Genomic DNA, 18103 nt, shown 5'->3' with positions numbered 1-18103 from the left:
ACTGTTCCAGCATGGGTCTGTTCCATGAGGTGCAGTTTTTCAGGAACAGACCCATGCTGGAACAGTTTGTGAACAATTTTAAGCAATGTTAATTTTGTTTCTGGGTTGATTTTCTTTCCCTCTCTAGTGTGAGCTGCCAAAACTCACAGGCTCACCACAGCTGAAAGAACTGCCATAGGTACCAGCAGCACTGCCAAAGCTTTGCAATGGCCCTACTTAGGCTGACACAGGCCTGTGTCCCAGCAGAGGCTGACACATACCAGCTGCTTCATCCCTCACCCATGGGCAATGCAAACCCTGGAAGTCTTATTTTTGCTGATGACTGCAGCTCTGGGGAATCTTTTTGCTGATATGTAGGGGTTTTAGGGGATATTATTAGGTTATTTAAATGAAACTACCGTTGATACGAAAAGCTTAACACGAAATCAGGGTGACTTCATTGTGTTGCCAGAAATACACACTGATAAAGCTTGCCTGTAAAAGCCAATGAGGATTAATGCATTGGTAGCATAGTGCTAACACTATAAATTAAAGTAACTTCTGTTAGTTAAGAGAAAGAGGAACCTCCCATCAAGATCCCACCTTTCCCACCCAAGAGGGCAGCACCTGGCCTTGTTCAGTTTGGGTTCATTTATGAATGAATACATTAATCTCCAATGACAGAGACACAACCACTTACAGCACAAACACTTTTTGCTATGTTAGCATGTGTAAACATTCCTTAGCCAAGCTTCCCCTCATCCTTGCCTCTGCTCTACGTGATCATCTTGATCCCAAGAAGCAAAAACCTGCATCCAGCAGTGAGGAGGAGCTGCCAGGCTGCCTGCTCTGAGTATTCTCCACCAGTCTGCAGCCTACGGGATCCTCTCAGCATCTCAAAATCTGAATGGTTGCAGTGGGCGTGGCAGGGCCTTCAGGTCTTGCCACCATCCCTCTGCTGCTAAAGATTCACAAACAGGATTTTCAGAAGCAGCTCAGTGACTTAAAAGCATCAGTTTTTATTGGGTGTCAGTGGAAAATGTGCTCCCACAGCATTCAGGCCCTTTGAAAGCTCTGTTCTCCGATCATAAGGCAGTCCATAAGCAATCATCTTTAGATCACCTCCTGCCTCAATTAGCAGTAATTAACAAGAACACATATCACACATATGTCCCTGCATTGCAGAAGTGGCTAAAAATTGCATTGCCCAGAGGAGGCAGCTGCAGGATCAACACAATTCATCCTCTTTTTGTCCATGAAACTGTTGGGATCTCTCCAAGCCTGTAATCAGTCCTCCATTTCTCCCCTTTGATATGGCACCTGAGAGTCAATGTCCTGCTTTCTCTTGTTCCTACTTGCTCACCCCAGTAACTGTGCTAACACAAGTCCGGGACGTGGGCACATGAAGACCCGAGTGCCCATTTCATGGCTCTTCCCTGCCATGGTGTGGCATCCCAGGGAGGTGGTGGATTCACCATCCCTGGAGTTTTTTAAAAAGAGATTGGACGTGGCCCTTAGTGCCATGGTATAGTAGTTGGAGTTGGATCAGGGGTTGGACTTGATGATCTTGGAGGTCTTTTCCAACCCAATCTATTCTATGATTCTATGATCCCTACGGATGTGGGGATGCAGCACTCAAGCAAGAAGGAAGGGCGGAATGCAGGCCCTTGCCCAGCACGATGCAGTAGCAAAGGTATCTGTGGTATGAGATGGGTGAGTTTCCCTTTCCACTTCCTTTCTTTGCTTTCTCGTTTGCTTGTTTGTTTGCAGAGGGAATCAACAGTTGGGATGTCATCGCGTGACTCAGAACTGGAGCCCCCAGTGCAGGCAAACAGCACTTTGGGCTTTCACCTGGCTGTGCCCCGGACCAGCCTGGCCTGTGAGCTTTGCTGGGGAGTCAAGAGATGGGAACCAGGGTTTCCTTTTTGAAAAGGCATCAGAGAAGACACGGTATAGCTCAGTCCTAGCTCTTCCAAGGACAAAAATCAGCTGATCATATGATCACAAAACCACAGAATCGTTTGGGTCGGAAGGGACCTTTCGGGATCATCTAGTCCAGCCTCCCTGCCACAAGCAGGGACATTTTTCATTAGACCAGGTTGCTCAAAACCCCATCTGACCCAGCCCTGGACACTTCAGTGATGGGGCATCCACAGCTGTCTCCAGGCAACCTGTTCCAGTGCCTCACCACTCTCATAGTAAAGACCTTCCTCCTTTTATTTAATCTAAGTCTACCCACTTAGTTTAAAATCTTTGCCCTTTGTCCTGTTACTACAGGCCCTGGTAAAAAGTCTCTCTCCTTTTTTTTTAAGATCCCCTTTAAGCACTGAAAGGTTGCAATAAGGTCTCCCTAGAACCATCTCCTCTCCCACAGGAACAGACCCAACTCTCTCAGCCTTTCATCATAGGAGAAGTGTTCCAGCCTTCTGATCATTTTCATGGCCCTCTGGTCCTGCTCCAAGAAATCCATGTCTTGTGCTGGGGGGGTCCAGAGCTGAACACTGTCCTCCAGGTGGGGTCTCACAGCAGCAGAGTGGGAGAGTCACCTCCCTTGGCCTGCTGGTCACAGTTCAGATGCAGCCCAGGATATGGTTGGATTTCTGAGCTGTCAGTGCACATTGCTGGGTCACATCCATTTTTTCATCCACCAGTACTCCCAAGTCCCTCTCCTCCAGGCTGCTCTAAACCCCTTAATCCCCAGCCTCTATTGATATTGAGGACTGCCCTGACCCCAGTGTAGGACCTTGCACTTGGCCTTGTTGAATTTCATGAGGTTCACATGGGCCCACTCCTTCTGAATCGAGTGCACCCTCAGCCTGGTGTCATCTGCAGAATTTCTGGGGGTGGCTCAGAAATAATGACACTGTCTGTGTCGTTGTTAAAGATATTGAGCAGTACTGGTCCCAGTAGGGATCCCCGAGGGACACCACTTGTTGACGATCCCCATTTGGATCAACGCCAAGCCATTGACTGTAACTGGATCCCATCCAGCCACTTCGTTATCCATCAAATAGTCCATCCATCAAATCAGTCTCTATCCAAATTGGACGTAAGAATGTTGTGTGGGACCATGTCAAAGTCTTTACAGAAGTCCAGGTAGCTGACAGGTAAAGACTGAATGGCTTATCCTGCACTGCGATTCCCAAGGACATCAGAGGTCATACCAGCATTTCAGTTTGTTCCTGGCAGGATCCCACTTGCCTGGAGGCTCCCTGCAGGCAGAGGTCCAGCCTCACGGCTCTGGGCTCTTTCCTGCCACTGGGAAATGTCAGAGGATCAGCCCACAGCAGGGAAGGAGTTAAGTGCTTGACCAGCTGCTGTCTGTGAGGCACTAAATTCCTTCTCCGTGCAATGCAGCAGCCAGTGTCAGGACAGCTATATTTAGAGAGCTGATAAAGGTTTGGTGCCAACAGTTGTCCTGCCCCTCGATGAAGAAGCCGCAGAGAGAGCAAGAGGGGGCAGCTGATTGCTTTCTTCCCAGTGCCATTCCCTGCTGTCTTCAGTGGACTCTTTTGCCGTGTCTCCAGCAGGGACCCCCAGTGGAATCGTCCAGGCACAGGGGGTAAGTTCCCTTTCCTTGCTCCCCTGCCTCGTGGGCGGCAGCCACTCCTCAGCCCTGCTGGTGACACAGGGCTGTGATCCTCCCTCCCAAGGCTGGTGCCGGGGCCCTGTGGAGCTGCCACCGCTGTTGTGGCACAGTGAGGTGACAGCCCGTGTGTCTGGACACGGGGAAGTGTCGGCTGCGGCGTTTTCACGCTCCTGCCTGAACTACGTCCCCGTCGCTCTCCCACGCCCAGGGCGAGCGCGGCAGCCTCCACACAAAGGAGTGAAGGACAAAATCCCAAGCCTGAAAGCGCCTTTGGCCTTAAGCTTGAGGAGCGTTTCATTTTGGGGAGCTCTCATGTTTCTTTGCCCCTGACACTCCTTCCAGCCCGGCTTCGGCTCTGTACAGCTCCTTCCAGCCACCACGTGCGGTCAAGGGGGGGTATAGAGTTTCTGCCCCTCCACCCCTTCCTTCCTGGCCTTCCTGCACCCTTACTCACGGGCAAGGAGGGCACTGGTGCTCGCTGGGCAGCAGCCAGGGAGCTGCGTGAGGCCCTGGGAATGGCAGGCACCCCGGTGGAGGAACCAGTGTAGATGCCTCGTGGCCAGGGCTCCTTACAGGAGCAAAATGTGGGAGCCCCTTCTGCTGTACCCCCCATCCCTGCTGCCCCACAGCTGGGAATGGCCTCTGTAATGGTTCTCCCTCCTGCCCTGCTCCCTGTGCAGCGGATCCTCTGGCAGCCGCCATGGCCAGCGGCAGGGACTCGGACAGCGAGCCGGCCGTGCCGGAGGAGGAGGAGGAGGAGGAGGAGGAGGGCCCGGACGTGAAGGCCGTGCAGGCCCATTACCTGCGCAGCCCCTCGCCCAGCCGGTGAGTACAGGACCACTGCCACGGCCTCCCGGGAGCACGTGGGAGACAGGGCTCCTGTGCTGGTTAATCCCACTGAGAGAGTACATGCACACGGGGGGGGGACAAATTGCATTACTGTGGGGTGGTATCATCCCTCTTCCCTGTCTCACCCTCTCATATCCATCCCCATGCTGAAACTTCTGATCCGATTTCAACTCTTCCCAAATCGTTCTGTCCATTATAAGGACTTGTGGATTTTTTTAATGTCAATATTAGGCTTTCCCAGCCCAGAAAGACCAAGGGTCTTCGGATTTGGGTTTGGTTCGGAGCCAACTTTAGCTACAGGCTTCAGGCACTGAACAGGAGGCTGTAACAGCACAAGCAGAAATCGAGTTACCCCAAGCAAAACAAGCATGATTAGATGTGTTTTCTCCTAATACAAGGAAAAATACATCCCTTTGTACTCTTCCTAAAGCAAAATGCTCTGCAGGGCTTTCTGTAGCCTTTGAGATGCTTTAGCTGAAAGCAAGGGGAAGGGATTGAGTTTGAAAAGAACCTGCCCCAGTGGCCCTGAACAGGTAGGAGATTATGAAATGTTTCCTGTTGACTGTGGGATACTGCAGAAAAATCAAGACAGAGTGCTTATTGCATTTAACTGCAAGCATTTCAGAATTGATGAGGAAGATCATTGAGCTAACATAAAGAAAAATTATGTATTCAACTTGGTAAATCCTTGTCCATCTGCTCATCACTCACTGAAAATGAACAGAAGCACCTCTCCAATTTATTTCCCTTGCCTTGCCTTCCCTGTTCCTTTTCTTCTCCCCTTTTTCTCTCTGTCAATGATAAAAGCAGTGATGAAGTTGATAAGATCCATCCCATCCAGAACAAGGCCCTGGAAGCCTCCAGGGTTGGGCTGTGCTGCACCCGTGTGTTTCACAGATGCTCAAGGCAGCCACAGGTAAAATGTGTTGAGGCTGTGGTGGCAGGTTATTACCACTTGTTATGATTTTATTGAGCTTGGAGGCAACCTTTACAGCAAAAGGAATCGAAGGCAGGGCATAGCTGCTAATTTGTGTCAGCTCCAGTAAATGAGACTGAGACTCCCCCTGCTCATCTCATAAACTCCTTTGAAGAACTAGAAAAGGATTACTTTCAGTCACGGTTGACAAGTGCTGGAACTCAACTAAATGACCTAGATGAGCCTGTTAAGTGGTTTCCAATGGCTGTGCCCTCTGTTTTGGTTCTGGAGCATGAAAGCAGTTCAGCTCTCCAGACACTGCTGCACCCTGACTGCGTATTAATCACCCTTCCTCACCTGCCTTAATTAAACAAAAATAAACGCTGTTGGAAGTACACAGAGCTTCTGTGATGGCAGCAAACTTGTCCTAATGACCTGTACCATCTATTTGGAAGGAAGTGTAGACGGTGTAGATGAGGGAAAAAGCTCTGTAAAATATTTTGTTAAGATGGTCTAAATGAGAGCAGATGTGCCTGGATTGTACAGGTCGACCGAGATGGAAAGATAGTTGTTTTCAAGACTGCGACCCCTTTTTTGATTAACAAAAACTTATGTGAATCACACTGTGTGTCAAAGAACTCCCTTCAAAGGTGCTTGTGGGTGTCATAATGGTTCCTGAACTGCAGTTGGACAACACTGAGATTGAGTCAGCTGGTTAGAGCATGGTGCTAATAACACCAAAGTTTGATCCCTGTACAGGTCATTTACTTAACAGTGGGACTCCATGATCCTTGTGGGTCCCTTCCAACTCAGAATATTCTGTGAAATCTGTGAAACACTGTGTGAGTGGAGAGACTGACCACAGATTCATGCTATGAAGTGACCAATGTGCTGAGGGAGAGAGTCACGGGCTTCAATCTCAGTGCTTGCATCGCAGCTTGTGGTAACTCAGAGGATGCTTGTGGGCAGTTAACCAGCAGAGAGAAAACCCAACACCCTGGTGTAATCTGGTGTTTTGAATTGTTCAATGAATTCTAGTTAGGACAATGTTTTTATCTGTCTGTCTAAGTGAGAGCTACTTGTGAGACTGCTCCTTGTGATCCATCCCCCTCCCAGTCTCAAACCAGACACTGATCTTCTCCACCCAAAAAACTTCTCCACCAGGCATTGGTTTTGCACTCCCAGTCCATGAAGCTCCTCTCCATGAGACCTGTCTCCATCCTGCAGACACTGGATACCAAGAGCATATTTAAAGTCTGTAGTGCCATGCTGGAGAGCAGGGTGGGAATGAGGGGTGGGAGAAGAGCTGGGGCTTCCCTTCTGCAATTAAAGGATCCTCTGTGCTCCAGTTCCCTGCTGCTCCCCTCTGGAATGGGTGCAAAGGGCTAAAGTCCTGGGGGTAGGATCCCAGTGGAGGGCATTGCCTAATAGACAGTGGTTGGTTGGCAGGTATTCCATGATATCAGAGACTGATACAGAGAGCATCTTCATGGAGCCAATCCATCTGTCATCTGCTGTGGCTGCCAAGCAAATAATCAGCGAAGGTAAGAGGAGGAAGGATAAGAGAACTGTGTAAGTAATAGAGGCCTGAGTTGCACTAGTTTTGCCTTTTGTCATCCAGAGATCCTAAAATGATAAAAAAGCCTTTGTGAGAGAACCCCACCTGAGGTAGAGGTGAAAATCACAAAGAAATAACAATTTACAGAAAGGTTTGGTGACTTCCTTTGAAGTTGTGCAGTGAATCTGTGGCAGTGGTGAATGTAGTTTGAGTGCTGGTTGCTCACTGCAACAAACTGAATTTAGAATAGAATAGAATAGAATAGAATAGAATAGAATAGAATAGAATAGAATAGAATAGAATAGAAATAGAAATAGAAATAGAATAGAATAGAATAGGAGTATTTCAGGTGTAAGGGACAAACAATGCAATGATCATCTGAGTTCAGCTATCTAACCAAAAGTTAAAGCATATTATTAAGGGCACTGTTTTACTCCTCTTAAACACTGACAGGGCTGGGGCATCAACCATCTCTCTAGAAGGCCTTTTCCAGTGTTTGGCCTCCCTCTTGGTGAAGAAATGTGTCCCAGTGTCTGGTCTTAACCTCCCCAGTGCAGCTTTGAACCCTTCCCACCTGTCTGATCACTGGATACCTGGAAGAAGAGCTCAGCAGCTCCCTCTCTACTTCCCCTCTTCAGGGAGGTGTAGAGAGCAGCTGCATTCTTCTGGGGCTGGGATAAGGGTGCCCTTAACTCCCAGGCCTTTGGCCAGTGTGGGTCTCTGGACTGAGAGGGCAGTGCCATGTGCTCTTCCCATAAGCAGGTGCTGCACACATTGCAGACAGAACAGTGTGATGTTTCTGGGGGAAAAATAGTAAATCAGAAGGCCTGTCCCAGACACAACTAATGACAGGTCATATGTTTGCATTGTTTTTACATGCTTTGAGTTACACTGTCAGTTTATTCCAGAACTGAAGACAAAGGAGGTGAGGGTAGATTCAGTGTGTCCCAGGATGTTGGAGTCTGCGCAGCAGCTGATGGTGGAAGACCTGTACAACCGAGTTAAGGAAAAGATTGATGACACCAGCTTGTTTAACACGCCGTGTGTGATGGACTTGCAGAGGGCACTCGTGAAGGACAGGCTGGAGACCCCCAGGGATGCTGTGGATGAAGTCTGGCCTAATGTCTTCATAGCAGAAAAGTGAGTGTCGGCTTTTGCCATCGAGTTGCGTGAGATTCCCAGTGAAGGGTCAAATGGAACCATCGAAGGCATAACATGTATTACATGTATCTAATTCCTTTCATCCCTAGAGAGCCCCAAAGTGTTTTTCAGACTGTGCTCGTAGAAATCTCCATGCACTGTAAAGTAAATATTTCTGGAATAGAATCAGCAGCTTTCCTGTGCTATTTTGATGCTGCAGCAGTTTAGGAGAGGAAAAGGCAAATGAGCCCAAATTCCACTGTTCTGATTGGAATTTGGCCCTGAAATTGGAAGTCTTTATTATGTCAAAGAGAGTTAAAAAAGAAATGCCATAGCACGTGTCAAGTGGAGATAGTTAAGACTTCTGTACCATGGTTCAGCTGTCCGAGACACCTGTGTTAGTGACCAGACAGAATTAGAAGTGGATATAATGTAAAGCATCAGTTATGGAGTGATAAAAGTGGGTAAATCAGTACACAGCCTGAACCCAGGATGGCAGCATGAGTTTCAAATCAAGCTGTAGTGGAAACAGAGCATGTGGCTCTACAGGTGAATGCAGGTTTCTCATTGTCTTTTTCCAGTGAGTACTGGAAAGAAATACCTGTAGGACTCTCACAGGACATTAAGGTGTGAGTGGAGCCACATGTTGGATGAGTAACACGGATGGAGAGTTCTGTAGACCTTGCAGCAGGCAGCTCCTCTCCTACCCACCACAGGAGCACTGGTGCCTCACGTCTCTTTTTCCTTCTTGAAGGAGCGTCGCGGTGAACAAAAGCCGTTTGAAGAGACTGGGCATCACACACGTCTTGAATGCAGCTCATGGTACAGGGGTCTACACAGGACCAAGCTTCTACAACGGTCTCAATATCCAGTACCTGGGCATTGAGGTGGATGATTTCCCAGATATGGATATCTCCAAACACTTCCGCCCGGCTGCAGAGTTCCTTGACGAAGCACTGCTGACTTACAGGGGTAAGGGGAGAAGGTTGCAGTGGTTCCAGAATGCCTGGGAATTATGGGTGGAAGCGTTACTCTGATAAACAGCCAATGCCACGTTTGCAGTGGGGTAGGAAGAAGGCAGAGCCTTCATTCCCTGCATGCAGCACCAGTGACCTCTTGTTCCCTGTCCTGCCGTGCCTCATCCAAAACAGGAGGGAGCAAACTAGTAAGGGGAGGGAGCCCAACAGCCCCTGCTGCAAGCCCTGTGTTTTCAGACTCAAAGTGGCTGCAAGTCACCTCCCTCAGCTGCTTTGAAAGAAACCTAATACAGCAAAGAGCAGAAGTCTTGCTCTGATATGTATTTTTTTAATATTGATGTAATACTAAGTATATATAGTTATATTCCTGTACCCTGCAAGCTTCAGTTTTGCCATGATGCAAAAACCAGGCTGATTTACTAGAACAATCCAAACAGCTGAGCTGAACCTTTGGATGTCTGTCTAATTTGCTGGACTCCAACTCCATGGCAGCTGTTATTCTGTGGGCCTCCAGTGCACACTGGTCATTCAGCTGCAGCTTCAGTGGACAGTTCAATATGGAAATGAACACTATGATCAGTGATATTATTTATATATTTAGTCAATTAATTTAATTATTGTAGAGAGACAACAGATTACCTCCTAGCAGAAGTGACAGTAAGACAAGTTTTGTTAGTACACAAGGAAAGTTGAGACAGTGTTAAGAGCTCAGCACCACAAAGTGGGACACTGCCTATCTGTGTTCTTCCTCACAACTCCCATTACTACCCTTGGCATAGTCCAGGTGCTTACTGCTGCTGCCATTCATCGACCCTTCAACTCACTACCCAGCAAAAATGACAGCCCAGCAGGAGAGAGAAGGTTTTCCCCTGGGCTGGTGATCTGAACTGGCTCGTTAAAGGGCCAGTAGTAGAGTAGCAGAACCGACACGGGAAAGGGTGCACGGAGGCAGAGGAGCCTTGAAAGGAAAGAGAGGAAGGAGATCTCCCCCTGTTGGTGAACTGTTAGATTGGCTTTACTGCCCGGTAAAGTACTTGGAAGGCAACCAAGACTTTTGGTGCTAAGAAGGGTGTAAAAGACATTTCAGGATTGTAGGAAGAGGTTCATATAGGTAAACACTTGGGGTAACATAGCAGCAGTCAGAAAGGTGGTGTTTAAACTGGCTCCATGAAGTTTCAGCGCAAACAATTTGATTAAAGTGGGGTTTATCACACATTTAGAAACAGTAACTTCAGTTATTTGTAAATTGGCAATGCCTCATTTGCACTCTTCATATTTCCAAGCTTTTCTTTAGCCGTAATTTGCTATAAAAGTAACTTTAACGTTTTTCGGTGTCAAAGTGTGGTTTTCTGCAAGAGGTAGTAAATGCCATGAAATAAAGCAGATCTTCAGTTTTGATTCTTGCTCTTACTTTTACAGGACAGTGGGTCCCAGTGGTTTGAAGCAGCTGTTTCAGTTTGTCAGAATCAAAATCAGCTCTTTCCTGCCAGTTGTTTGGTTATCCTTTTCAAAGATATACTATGACTTTGGCTTCCTACATATTCCTACATTTGAGGGTACCTTGCCAAACTGATCTGGATTCTGGCAAAAACCCAATCAAATTAATATAAAATTGTATTTAAGCCCCATAATGTGCCTTATGAAAAACTAAATTATTCTCTTATCTTCCCAATACCTTCCTGGAGGCTAATGCTAATATCTCCCTTTTTACATATTGAGAAACAAGCTTGGAAGGCTTTAATGTCTGACCCTATATCAGGCAGCAAGTCAAGAACACTGTATTGCTTCTCTTTCTAATAGCTGTTATAAGCTTTTTGACTATTTGAGTACGTGAAGTGTGTAGGCAAAACTACAAATATTATTTAGCTTGTTTTGAAATGTGCCTGCCCACAGCTTTTGAAACTAATGTGCTTTTTATTCATATTTTATCAAGGTAAAGCTATCAAATATTTAGTATTGGTTTCAGTCACTAAAACACATAATCTGTCTAATTTTTAACACCATTCAGAGAATGCTTTTGTGCTACATATCAGAGCGTATGTACCACGTGTCTGTGACTGGAAATAGCTGAACTCTTTCCTGTTCCACATCTGTAGGCAGAGTCCTGGTCAGCAGTGAGATGGGCATCAGTCGCTCCGCCGTGCTGGTGGCTGCCTACCTGATGATCTACCACCACATGACCATTCTGGAGGCTCTGATGACTCTGAGGAAGAAACGAGCCATTTACCCCAACGACGGCTTCCTGAAACAGCTGCGGGAGCTCAACGAGCAGCTGCTGGAGGAGCGGGAGCTGGAGCACTCTGGAGACGAAGAAGTGACTCCCAGTCAAAGCCCTGTGGCTCGTGCAGGGGCTTCTTCCCGTTTGTCTGGAGCTGGGGACGCAGAGAGCGTCGTGGGAGCCCGAGCCCACTCCATCACAGTGGAAGAGGAGGACACGAGCAGCATGCTGGGTAGTTTTATGAGCTCTTCGTCAGTGTCAAAAACCAGCTGGGTTTCCAAACGCTCCACCCTGATCAGCGAGGAGGAAGAGGAACAGTTGTATGAGGAATGGAGGAGAAAACAAGGCCTGTCTGCAAAGGAACCAGGAGTTAACCATGAAAGAAGAGCATCTCCAAAGCATCTGGATCGGGAAGAGGAACAGTCTGATGAGGATGTGGAACAGAGGATCCACGACTGGCAGCGCAGAAATGAGAAATACCAAATGGAGGGTGCAGCCAGGGAGGAGGATGGTGATTCCAGCATGGGAGGAAGACCTTACCCACCAGGTGAATTCAGTGATGTTGAGAGTGTGAGCAGTTTTGAGATCCGAACCCTGAAAAAGCAGCTGGAAGCCAGTAGCTTTAGCAGGATGAGGAGGAGCCGCACAGGCTCTATGTCTTCTGAGAGCACTTGGGACATGTGGAATCAGAGGCTTCTGGAGATAGAGAAGGAAGCTGCTCAGAGATACCATTCCAAGAATAAAAATTGTGGGGAAATGGGAAGAAAGGAGAGGGATGTGGATGAGGAGAGCGTGCTTTCAGACAGTAGCTCCTTCTACAATTTCTGCCAAAAGAACAAAGACAAGCTGACTCCTCTAGAAAGGTGGAAGGTCAAGAGGATCCAATTTGGCTTTCACAAGAAGGATTTAGAACCATCATCATCAGCTGCACCATCTCCAGCAGAAGATGGCAACCAGGCAGGTGAGGAGGGAGCAGAAGGGAAGAGTTTGTCAGATATTGACCTGACTGCTTACCAGGCTTGGAAAATGAAGCGGCAGAAGAAGGTGGGCAGCGAAAGCAGCAAGGAGGAATTCGTGGAGTTTGCCAAAACCGAGGATTCTGCTTCAGCTAAAAAGAGGCAGAGGCGTGTAGAGCTCCTCGAACGTTCAAAGAAGATTTTAGAGGAAAGCCAGTCCATGTGCAGCTGGGAGACAGACAGCACAGTGAGTGGGAGTATCCCCCTGTCGGCTTTCTGGCCCTCGGCGCCTTCTGCAGATGGTGCCGACGATGCAGCTTCTGCCCTGAGCATGCAGACAAATCATTCATCTCTGTCACGGACCAGGAGCAGCACAGGAGCAGTGCAGCCTCAGATGCCGAGTGTACCCCTTCCCAACCTCCCGGTTGGTCCGGGTGACACCATATCCATGGCAAGCATCCAGAACTGGATCGCTAACGTGGTCAGCGAAACCATCGCTCAGAAGCAAAACGAGATCATGATGCTGTCCCGTCCGTCGTCCGCGATGGCCTCCCTGTCAGGAGACCTGGGCAGGCGAGGAGATGATGATGACAAGGTTTCTCTGCTCAGTGCTCGGAGCGGCTCATCTGTGGCTGCCTCTCAGCTGCGCCAGCAGGAGCTGCGCCGGGCCGAGTCTCAGTCTGTCCTGTCCTGCAACACCTCCGGGAGCGCAAGGACAGAAGGGACTGCTTCAAACATGAAGACTACACAGACGAGCAAGCCTCTGTACAGCCTCTTTGCTGATGATGTTGACCTCAAGAAACTCAGGAGGAAGGAGAAGGAGATGCAAATGGAAATGAGAGAAAAAATGTCAGATTATCAAATTGAAAAGGTGATCAGAGACAATAAACGCAGCACTTTATTCAAGAAAAAGGTGACCAAAGGAGAGGAAAATGAAAGGGAAGATGGCACAGAGAGTACAACAAACAGCCATGGGCGTCCCTTGCAAGCAGATTTTGACAGAACTGGTACAGTCTTCGATCTGTCCAGTCAACCTGCAAACTCAGGTGCACGAGAGTCAGAAATAGAGACTGATATTAGCAAGTGGCTCAATGGCCTGAAAGCAGAGAGAGAACCACCATCTTATTATGAACAAACTGAGAGAGCTAGAGAGAAATATAGCAGATCATCCAAAGTTAGACAGATGGATTCTGAGACATCCAGTTACAGATTCTGCAGGTCCCAAAGAGAAGAGGTAGACAGCTGTTCTTCCTACGAGTCAAAAGGAGATTCGCTGAGAACCACGTCAAGATTTTCCTCCGCGTCTGCGAAAGAGGACAAAAAGATGTACAAGTTCACAAGGTCGAGGGTCAGTGAGACAAGTTCCAGGGAAAACAGCCCAGAGCTGCATGTTTTCAGCCGATCTCCTGAGCCACCCTTTGACTCTGAATCCCCCGAACCGTCTACACAGAGCCGAGTCAGATCCCATCACGTGGAGGCGTGTGAGGAGGAGGCCAGGTCAGACGTGTCAGAATTTGGAGCAAAGAGAAAGTTCACCCAGAGCTTTTCGAAGTCCGAAGAGGATGGAAAGAAGGAGGCAAAAGTGGAGCAAAGCGAGGAGAGGTTTGCATCTAGACAGCGCTCTCAGTACAGGCGAAGCACACGTAAAGAGGAGGAAGAAGAGATGGATGATGATGCCATTATTGCTGCTTGGAGAAGCCGACTGGAAGAAACTACAGCAAAGCTCCAGCGGAGAAGGGAAGAGTGACCAAGATCAGACTACAGGAGCACAAGCAGAGCCAGAGTCCCTGAATCACTCACTCATCATTATATTTTTGATAATCCTTTGTGGTTTGTAGGGCATTTCCTGCAGATAGTTCTCTTCTTAATCAAAAGCGATGAAGGGAAGAGGTCAAGTTCTGCAAGTGTTTGTGGCTTGTCAGAAAGAAGATGCTAGAATTAAATGATCAATGTAGGTAGGAACACAATGTTAGAAGCCATTAGGAGCCAGACAATGTTTCAGCAGCAAAAGCAAGTAACGGTGGCACCTCAAGTCAGAAGACCAATCACATCCCATTTTGGTTATTTCAATTTCCTAGTGTTGTTAAAAACTGGACATATTTTTTTCTCGGATCTTTTTGATCATAAGTGGAAGAAGCCAACAGCCTTTTCTAGGAACTTGAAGAATGTTTCTCTCTTAATCAGCTTTACTTTATGCCACTGAGAAGATATTACCAGGTAGGCTCCATTTTCTGCACCAGCCTTATGAATGTCTACAGAAATAAGACAGTTCGGGGAAATACATGTTCTGTTTTACTTTGCTAAGTAGCAGAAGCAAAGTAAAATGCTAGGAAAAAGAAGATGCCTCCTTTTTAGAAGTTCAATGCAGTAATGAATGTATTCCTGTGGCACCATTTTTTCTCTTTTCTATTAGATAGAGTCATCTCTGCTCCATTATGGTTGGTTCCTGCTAATAACTTTGGGTCAACAAAGGACAAATGCAGTAATATTAACAGCCATCTGAAAATCATGTTTTGATGTAGTTAAAGAGATGGGGTTAGGGCTAGGATTAGTTTTAGGTTAGTCTGGGTTTCTCAGTACTGACTTCACTTTGGTTTATGTATGCAGCTCAGCTAAGTCCGTGCTTTCGTGTTCGTAGTCAGATTGTCGTGTGTTAATTTTCAGCATGATTGCCTTAAAAGAGAAGAGTGGTACACAGACTGACCTCGAAATAAAATTGTGTGTAACTGGAGCATGGGTATAAGGCAGCATGCACCAGCTGTGTGTCTGTGAAGGTGGTAGCTGGAAGCTCGATTTGAGAGGTGGTAGGTCTGGTTGGCACGTTCAGTTAATGCGTATCCTGAGCCACAGGGTACACTTTTCAGAGGGAGAGGGGAAAGCACAGTCTCCACGTTAACTGAGTGCACCAGCTTAGGAGCCTGAGGTCCTTCCATGCCCTGCAGAGCCTGGTGAGCTTGTGTGATCCACCAGACCTGCCTCAACATCCCCTGTGCGGCTTGTGTGACACCGTGTCTTTGACGCACCAAAGCACCCAACTCTCTGTCACCAGTCACCAACGTCCTCCACCTCTCTCTTGTAAACACATAGGCCAGTTTCTACTGACTTTGACTCTGGAATTATCTGTTCCCTCCTCTGTACAGACTGTATTTTGAAACAACAAAGCCCTCTGGCAGAGCTGAATATAAAACGACAATGGAGGGATGATGCAGTAGTGCTCTCTCACAGGAAGTTTTTCTTTTTCTTGTAATCTCCTCTCCCTCCCACTGTGATGCTTAGAGCTCACTATTACCATTATGCTAGTCCCTCTCCCTGTTTTAATTGTGTAATACAGACAGCAAGCTCCACAGGGCAAGGGCCTGCTCTTTGTCCCTGTCTGTGTGACGCTACGCACATCAGCAACGCTATCTAAATAATGGTTACTGATAACAAAATGCAGCTGGCAATCTTCCTAAACTTAGAATCATTTCTCTCAACTATAACTCACTGATTAGACATTATCCCTGCTTCTCTGAAGATAAAGATGATTCTTTCTGACAGCCAGGACTGGGGTAAATGATAGCTACTTATTGTCAGGTAAATGGAGCCTCAGAATCAGGTGATTGAACAGTAACAGTTGTAGAAAAATAAGAGAAAGAACACGTTTTAGTTGTGTGGGTTGCTTTCTTGGTTTTGGTTTTTTGGTTTTTTTTTAGTAAACTCAGATTACATTTTGAAGTGCATAAGAGGCATGGTCTTGTTAATGTTTCAGGCACGCAGAGATGCTCTGAGGTTTATAATGCTCTTCTACTACAATGTAATATATAATACAATGCATCCCTTGTTTCTGCATACCTCTGTGAGTTGTTATTTTTTTTTAAGCAGTGGAATTCCAGGCCTTGATCCACGCTCTGAGATTTTATATTAAATTTCTGGAATTTGTGTTAGGATAGGCGTTTTCCTCTTCATCCCTGGTAAAGTTGCTCTGTGTGGAAAACAGCCCTGCATAGACGTATTTGGAGCTTGCTTTCATTTCAGCCTAGAAAAGGTCTTAAATTTCGATGGATCAAAGTGGAAGTGTGCAGTACCTTCTGGCACTGAATTTACTTTTTTATCAAAGGGCCGATTCCCTCTGAAAAATCCCTCTCCCTCTTCCTGTGCCTGGCTGTTCCCAGCAGACAAGCCTGTCCTCTGCAGTACTGTAGGGGGCATCTCGCGCTGTAAAAGAGGAGCAGTGGATGATGTGGTAATTGGTTTCATTTTGCACTGTACAGCACGGCCTTTGTTTGGGCAGCATTTTGATTTAAACACTAATCTAGGTCTGCTGCACAAATAAATTATTCAAGACCGAGGGGCAGAATATGGTTCTGTAACAAGTCTGAGCCACACCGTCCTGATAGCGAGTTTTGACCCTTGTGAGAAAGGGTTAAGTGGGTTCTGCTGACTCATTGAGGTAGGTGGCTTATTAGTTCACTTGTGTAAAAGGGAGATAAAAATGGTTTGCTGGGGAGAGGCCATCTAAGATGCTGGCTGAGCAGTCATGAGGGAGAAGCCTTAGAAATAGCTGAACTTTATTTTCTTATTGCTTATATCCTTGTTAATAAAGCCAAACCCCCAAAGCAATAAGGGGGTGGGGATCATTTTGGACTCCGTGCAGTGTACGGCCAGTGCTTGAAAGCAAGATGGGAAAGGCTCCAGCTCACAGGTATAAATTACATGAAACACTGACATAAAGACCTTGCATGGTGAAAATATTAAAGCATTCAGTCATAAGACCAATAACCAGGAGAGACAGAAATGGAGAGGTTGAAGGCAGGCTAGAAAGTCAGGTTTTAAGATGAGAATTTAGAAGGAGATAAGGAATTGTGGAAAGGGGAGAGGTCTGCACAGATTGTTTCAGGTGACCAGAGCTGCAGAGTGAATGGTTTTTCAGCAACGACACCAGTCTGACACTAGATTAAAAGAGTAAATAAGTACCCAAATTCATCTAGGAGGGATTTTTCAGCAAAGATGCGCTGGGACTGATATTTTTGCTCAGACTCAATTTGCTGCTGTAGGAAGGAGGGCGTTTTTTTGGCATTGTGTAGTGGAAGGTGAAAGTGCAAGGAGCATCCATACGGTCAGTTAAGAATATAAACACAGGAACATCAGAAAGGCTGTATGGGGTCAGACCAGAGGTCCACCTGGCTCAATATCCTGTCTCTGGCAGAGAACAACAGCGAATACCTAGGGAAGAATATAAGAGCAGTGATATAAGTGATATTTCCCCAGCATGATCTTCCAGCTTCTAATAATTTGCAACTCAAGGACTTCCTGAGCCAGGTGTGATATTCTTGTATTTAATAGCCCTTAATAGGTTTTCCTTGTATGGAGGTGCCTAGTAATTTTTGAGTTATAGCCATAATAGCCTTGTACCCGCTAGCCTCTGTAATCTCCTGTGGCAAGAAGTCCCACAAGTTACTCTACATGGAATGCTAAGCCATCTCCTATTTTTTCTGTTCTGAACCCTCTGCCCACTAGCCTTTAATGCCAGTGTAGTATCTGTTTAGTATCTACATGTGCCATGAGATTTTACCCCCTCTCTGTCATTAAATCCCATCCTTAGCTCTCTGGTTCTCAGCCAGAGTTACTCATTCCTCATACAGGGGTTGCTCCATGGCTCTCATTATCCTGGCCATTGTTCTCCAAACACCTTTCTAGTTCTTCTTTGTCATGCTTGAGATGAGGGACCAAATCCTCACACAGTATCCAGGGTGCAGGTGTGGGAGGGATTAATCCTAGGGCATAATGACCTTCTTTTTTCTGTTCTCTGTTCCTTCCCTATTAACTCCTAACAGTTTGCATGTTTCTTTGGCTGTTGCTGGGCACCACAGTGATATTTTCATAGAACTGTTTATTATATACACAGAATCTTATTGTTGGATGGCAGTGGTCAGCTCCAAGAT

General features: G+C 46.9%; 1 protein-coding gene across 2 annotated transcripts in view; it reads left to right on the top strand.

Moving 5' to 3' along the window:
- The first annotated feature begins 4257 nt into the window (after nt 1-4257).
- Nucleotides 4258-18103, top strand: part of DUSP27 (dual specificity phosphatase 27, atypical) — a 31972-nt gene continuing 18126 nt past the window's right edge. For both annotated transcript variants that reach the window (XM_032680619.1, XM_032680618.1), the window contains exons 1-5: nt 4258-4393; nt 6783-6877; nt 7800-8031; nt 8786-9003; nt 11105-14399. In XM_032680619.1, the coding sequence (XP_032536510.1) occupies nt 4269-4393; nt 6783-6877; nt 7800-8031; nt 8786-9003; nt 11105-13929 (3495 nt within the window). In that variant the 5' untranslated portion in view covers nt 4258-4268 and the 3' untranslated portion in view covers nt 13930-14399. The remainder of the gene's footprint in view (nt 4394-6782; nt 6878-7799; nt 8032-8785; nt 9004-11104; nt 14400-18103) is intronic.

The sequence above is a fragment of the Chiroxiphia lanceolata genome, chromosome 2, assembly GCF_009829145.1.
Source record: "Chiroxiphia lanceolata isolate bChiLan1 chromosome 2, bChiLan1.pri, whole genome shotgun sequence".
Taxonomy (NCBI): domain Eukaryota; kingdom Metazoa; phylum Chordata; class Aves; order Passeriformes; family Pipridae; genus Chiroxiphia; species Chiroxiphia lanceolata.
The sequence above is the reverse complement of the archived record's forward strand: the minus strand, read 5'-3'. Positions and strand labels throughout refer to the sequence as shown.